The sequence below is a fragment of the Sinocyclocheilus anshuiensis genome, unplaced genomic scaffold, assembly GCF_001515605.1.
Source record: "Sinocyclocheilus anshuiensis isolate Anshui unplaced genomic scaffold, SAMN03320099.WGS_v1.1 scaffold9, whole genome shotgun sequence".
Classification (NCBI taxonomy): Eukaryota; Metazoa; Chordata; class Actinopteri; order Cypriniformes; family Cyprinidae; genus Sinocyclocheilus; species Sinocyclocheilus anshuiensis.
Genome location: NW_015540887.1, coordinates 2750895 through 2756990, shown reverse-complemented (window position 1 = coordinate 2756990; position 6096 = coordinate 2750895). Strand labels below are relative to the sequence as shown.

At 36.4% G+C, this 6096-nt stretch overlaps 1 protein-coding gene across 2 annotated transcripts in view; it reads right to left on the bottom strand.

Annotated features, from left to right (window-relative positions):
• Positions 1-6096, bottom strand: part of abcb6b (ATP binding cassette subfamily B member 6 (LAN blood group) b) — a 56262-nt gene that overhangs the window by 45777 nt on the left and 4389 nt on the right. For both annotated transcript variants that reach the window (XR_001634267.1, XM_016486512.1), the window contains exons 6-13: positions 5612-5721; positions 5447-5512; positions 5240-5365; positions 5074-5150; positions 4871-4934; positions 4241-4326; positions 4065-4122; positions 3844-3948 (exon numbers count right to left, since the gene is read on the bottom strand). Coding sequence is in view for 1 of the 2 variants with exons in the window: in XM_016486512.1 (XP_016341998.1) it covers positions 3844-3948; positions 4065-4122; positions 4241-4326; positions 4871-4934; positions 5074-5150; positions 5240-5365; positions 5447-5512; positions 5612-5721 (692 nt within the window). In the remaining variant the exon portion in view is untranslated. The remainder of the gene's footprint in view (positions 1-3843; positions 3949-4064; positions 4123-4240; positions 4327-4870; positions 4935-5073; positions 5151-5239; positions 5366-5446; positions 5513-5611; positions 5722-6096) is intronic.

Below are 6096 nucleotides of genomic sequence, written 5' to 3'. Positions count from 1 at the left end.
GAGACCTTTGGAGGGGCAGGTGCTCAAAGTATAAAAGGGGCACATGGAGCACGGCTTTTAATAGGGCTGTGCTTCTTGCGAAGACGTGTATTGAAACAGATGTTTCTGTATTGATAGCAGCAAATGCCGTGACTCGGTTTTGAAAAAGAATCACTGAACAGAAAAGACCATTTTAAGTTTAAAAGTTAAAGAAATTTTTCTTTGCACCACTTAATCACTCTGGAATTAGAAACTGAATTATATTAGGCCTATTATTATTATTATTGTTAATAATAGTTGTCCCCTCCCCTCTATGGAAGAGTTACACAGTTCCCGTTGCCTCTTGAAAGCTCAAAAAATACTCAAGGATCCATCTCACCCAGGGCATGCTCTCCAGAGGATCATCACCACAGCCCAGAAGGTAATCGGTTGTCCCCTCCCCTCTATGGAAGAGTTACACAGTTCCCGCTGCCTCTTGAAAGCTCAAAAAATTCTCAAGGATCCATCTCACCCAGGACATTCTCTTTTTGAATTGCTACCTTCGGGCAGACGGTACAGGGTTCTAAAAACCCAAACAAACAGATTAAGGAATAGTTTTTATGCCAAAGCTATTTCTGTTTTGAATACTGCAAATAATGTAAACTAAACATCATGTGTGTTGTAGACATGAAATGTTCATCTCTGTTGAATGTAAGATTAATAGTTTACATCCCAAGCCATATCTGTTTTAAATACTGCAATAACTTAACTGATCATTATGTGCAACATTGAATGAGTCGTGCAGCTCTGTTGAATGTGAGATAAAACAGTTCACATGCTTAAACTATCTGGTTTTGAATACTGCAATAATTTAACTGAACATTTTGTGTACTGTTGAACATAAGTCGTGTAACGGACTGTTGAATGTGAGACGTCTTCTGTGTGTAATGTTGTGTCACAGATCCTGTCATCTGTGCACTATTTATTAGATTATTGATTTATTTATTTTTTCGTTACACTATGCACCCAAATGATTGCATTCAATTTCATTGTACTTGTACAATGACAATAAAGATATTCATTCATTCATTCATTCATTAATTATTGAATTTACAGGGTATGGTGGTTTTGCTCTTGTAAACACTACTGTTGTTCTTGTAGAAAAAAAAATATTTATCTTATTTAAAATAGAATTATATTCTAATCCTGTTCTGAATTTATTCATTTTTTGAATGATAATGATAATAAAAACAGGATTGATAGTATAAATCGGAGGATGAGAAAATCAGTATAAGCCTGTTTTATGCCTAAGCCACACCTGTGCAATAATCATGCTGTCTAATCAGCATCTTGATATGCCACACCTGTGAGGTGGATGGATTATCTCTGCAAAGGAGAGGTGCTCACTAACACAGATTTAGACAGATTTGTGAACAATATTTGAGAGAAATAGGCCTTTTGTGTACATAGAAAAAGTCTTAGATCTTTGAGTTCAGCTCATGAAAAATGGGGGCAAAAACAAAAGTGTTGCGTTTATAATTTTGTTCAGTGTAGTTAGATTGGGCAGGCCTTCACAAAATAGCGTTTAATTACAAAATAAAAAATAAAAATTGCCTTGACAAAAGGGCACTTTGGGCATCAAGGAGAAAAGGGGCAAGTGCTCAAGCACCCACCGCACCCCCCTCTGCATGTGCCTGGCCCCTGCAGCTGCTGGCAGTTCCAGATAGCTCCGCCCTTGCGCCATAGCTCGTGACCGGAAGAGTAGAGGAGTCATTTTGAGGGGGAGGGGAGGTTAACGTTTTTGATTAAAGATCACGAGGGCACATGAATTTAAAAAAAAATAATGAAGTGCACGGATAAATTATTTATAATAAACACTACAGTATTCCATCAAAAAATAAGAATTGTCAATTTTGATTTAATGCTGACTTTAAGACCCGCGGAAACCCTAAAGCAGCTCTGAACAGAGACCAGCGCTGTGTAAGAGGCCACCGTCTCCCCCAGGACACTGGAGTAAAAGCAGCTTACAGCTCCATATTCATTATTTACGTCTCTCTCACTATGATTAATTCACAGGGGGCAGGTTTACTTAGAAAGAAGAGGCAATACTAAATCATATTCCTAGAACCTTGTCATGTGTAGTGGAGGTTATATGATCTATGGTTGCATCTTACATCACTGGAGTCACTGCATTGTAGTTAACAGTGTGACAGCTTGTACGGTCTGGTATAACATGACCTCAAACAGGCTACTGTTACACACTACGATGTACAAGCATTTGTATTCCTGAGAGCAGAGCATTAAAGTCTGATGGATTTAGAAGATATAAAAGTTTGACACTGCATGTGCTTAAAATAACTTCACCATTTAAATGTAAGACACCAATAACAACAATATTCATTATCAATGCTATTAATGCACTACCAAGAGCACTCCGAGATCAAATTGTGACTAAAACTCATGGACGATTTCTTCAAGCAGACTGTCTGATGTAAGCTTGGTAGGAAATTAATTTTTCACATTTTAATGCAAGCACTTCGTCCTCTTCATTCAGTCAGACACTCTTGCCGTCTAACATCAGCCCTGTCACTATTTCAACCCTACATTAGAGGTTTTCAACCTTGGGGTCAGCAGACATGCAGGTGGGGTTGAGAGAGATAGCTGGTATAATCTTAAAATGTTTTTTATAGCTGCAGTCTAGACCTATAAAATATGCAGCTTCTCTTATGCATAAAATCATGGTAACTTTTAAAACAGGAAGAGGAATATAGACGACAATGTGACCTGTGATGCAAAGGTGAACTCAGTTTACTCACTCCCATACATCCTGGAAAGAATTTTGGTTTGCAAACTTTTTCATATTCATATGAGTCGGTCAAATTCATATAGATTAATTTTACAATGTCTTTCTCAGGGTTTCTGTAGGTTTTATAAAAATTAATTAAGGACTTTATGACCAAGTAAAGAAAATGCAAGGAAACTGAAGGGAACGCAATACACCAACATGGTCTTGTACTTCCAATAGATCTCCATTACTTTTATCATCATACATCATAATAGCTCTGCTCAAAACAATAACTTTTACTGTACCTTCTGATCACACAGCAAAAAGGTGATGTTCTTCCACAATATTTTCATCTTGTTTTCCAGTGCAAATGTTCCAGTGTCAAAACATCCTTAAATCAAGATACTTGAGAAGCAAAATGGCAAAATAAGACATCTTTTATATGAGAAATTGACCAAAATGAATTGACTGATTAAAACAAGAACAAATATATGATTCAAACTTGATGAACTTGATTCAAAGAGAAAAGTAATTTTCATAAAACACTGACATATATTTTGTCTGATATTTGTTCGTTTTACACAAACTCACTTAATTTTGTTTATTTTCTCATAAAACAAGACTTCATATCGTAATTTTGCATTTCAAGTAAATGTATCTTGATTTAAGGATGTTTAGATATTTGTTCTTGAATACACTTCTCTGTATTTTTGTTTTGTTTTTTTGCAGTGCAATTTAATCCCATGATTTTGAATTTAAGACTCTGCTCTGATTGAAGACCTTTTTAAGGCTTTAAATTGTGAAAGGGTGAATTAAGACTTTTTAAGACCCGCAGAAAAATTAACGTTTTGAAGCTTGCAAATGTTAATTACATAAACTTTCAACAGATGGACAAAAATTAGGAGAATATTAATAATATCTTCATTTTGTGTTTTGAAGATGAACAGAAGTCTTTTGGATTTGGAATGCTAACTAAATGTTAACAAAATTGAAGTATTTCTTTAAAATCTAACAGATTCTGCTTTGTTAATTTTATAAAATTTTCTATAGAAGCTTTAACATTGGACCATAAAAGTGTCTCTGCTGTCATGTTTCCTGACCTTAGAGATGTCCTGACCATCGATGAGGATGCAGCCACCCTGCACGTCATAAAAACGGAAAAGCAAACGGATGATGGTGCTTTTTCCTGATCCGGATGGACCAACCTGTTAAATAAGACATTAGCAGGGGTGAATGAACATCTTGCTCCTATGCACTCTCTCATTCTATAAACGTTTTAGTACACAGTATTCACAAATTAACAATTTAGATGTCATTTTACCAGTGCAACTGTCTGACCAGGCATCACTGTGAATGAGACTTCACTGAGAATTTCTTTCCTGTAGACAAAAAATAGGAAACAAAATTTCAAAGATGCTAACTCAAAAACATATAGATGTCAAAAGCACTGTTCTCCAACAACAACAAAAAGTTCATAATGACATTAGCATGACTCACCCAGCAGTGTAACTAAAGCACACGTTCTGGAAATCAACCCTTCCTTCTGTGAACAAAAGGTCTCCTGCATTCACATCATCCTTTACCTACAGCAGACAGCAATTTTGGCATGTACCACAGGACACACGTAGAAAAGCATAGCACTGGGCTGACAGTGAATTAAGCAAACCTGAAGAATGCATTAAAACTGAAACCATGGCAAAAATACTGAGGCCTCTTTCAAGTCAAATTCAAGAATCAGTTTGCAAATTATCTCCGACAGCTTTTTGGAGTATATAAAAAGAAATGTGAAGATCAAATAAGGGTTTTAGTAAGATTATTTGCATATGAATAGAATCTAAAGGGACTGGGAGTGTCGAGGAATGGCCGGCTGTTGGTTGTGTAACTTTGAGGAGAGGATTCCCAAAGGACAGGGGTAACTTGAGTAAGTGCAGGAGGTCATGACAATAAATCAACACTCACTGGTCAACAAGACCAACACTGGCACGTCCAGAGGGGCCGCAATGGGGCTCCTAGGAATTGACTAGACCAGTACTTGTTCTGTGCAAACTGATTTAGATTTACTGATTTATAAAAGATTTACCTTTGGCTTGACTACTAAATGACTCAGTGTCCACAGTGGCCACTCACCTCTTTTTCCTCGGTTAGCAGTTCAAACATGCTCTCCATGTCAACAAATGCACTTTGGATCATTCTGTGAAAACATAATAGTAAAACAAAATAAGTCAAGGGAGAAACAAACAGAAAAATCTGGTAATTGCCAAAACTGTAAATATATAAACAAGAAAAATAATAAATGAATCTGGCCACAGATAATCTTCCTCTAAGCTTACCTATAATATGTACCAAACCAGTTGAGTGGAGTGTAGAGCTGAATAATGTAGGTTCCAAAAAGAACATAGTCACCAACCTATTATAGGAACAACAAAATATGCTCAAGATCAATAAAAAAAAAATAAAAATAAGATTTCATAATTTTATGAGTGGCGATTACTGTACTTGAAACTTGTCCACTGTAACATAGTATGCACAAAGCAGGGATCCGGCCAACAGGCCAAATCCAATAATCAGGTTCTGGGTTTGGTTCAGGAGAGCCAGGGAAGCGTTGGTCTTCCATTCACATGCCTGAACACAAAGAGAATCCAACTCAGCATCTCTCCACTCAACAGCTTATAAAGTCCAAGTATGTTAAGTGATCGCCATTACCTGATATTTCAGGATAGCATCCTCAAAGCGCCTGACTTCAAAACCCTCTGAATTATAGTACTTTACCTGAATAGAGACAGATTTTGTAATATTTCAATGTTAATACCGTTAACAACACTCCATGGCCAACCTAGGGCAACTTGGCTATGGCAGTTTGTCCCTTACGGTTTCAAAGTTGAGAAGAGAGTCCACTGCTTTTGACTTGGCAATGTTGTCCTGTGTGTTCATTTCCCGCCTGTACTTGGTCCTCCATTCAGTGATAATTATGGTGATAGCTGAAAACAAACGTCAAATTGAACTAGCCATCGAAATGTGCCTGCTGACTGCCATATCCTATAGAAACATGCAGTAACAATTTCAAAATTATGACTTTGAAACTATTATTGAGAACACTGCTGTGTACTGATATCAGGATCAGTAATATTTACTCAAGAAATCTTTACTTTTATTTTGTAAGTACATATTCATTTGATCAAAAGTTACAGTAAAGACATTTATGTTATAAAATATTTCAAATCAATGTTGTTTTTACAGTTTCCACAAAAAAAAAAAAAATTAAATTAAGCAGCACAACTTTTTGTTAACACTGATTCTAAATGTTACTCGAGCAGCAAATCAGCATATTAGAATGACTTCTGAAGGATCATGTG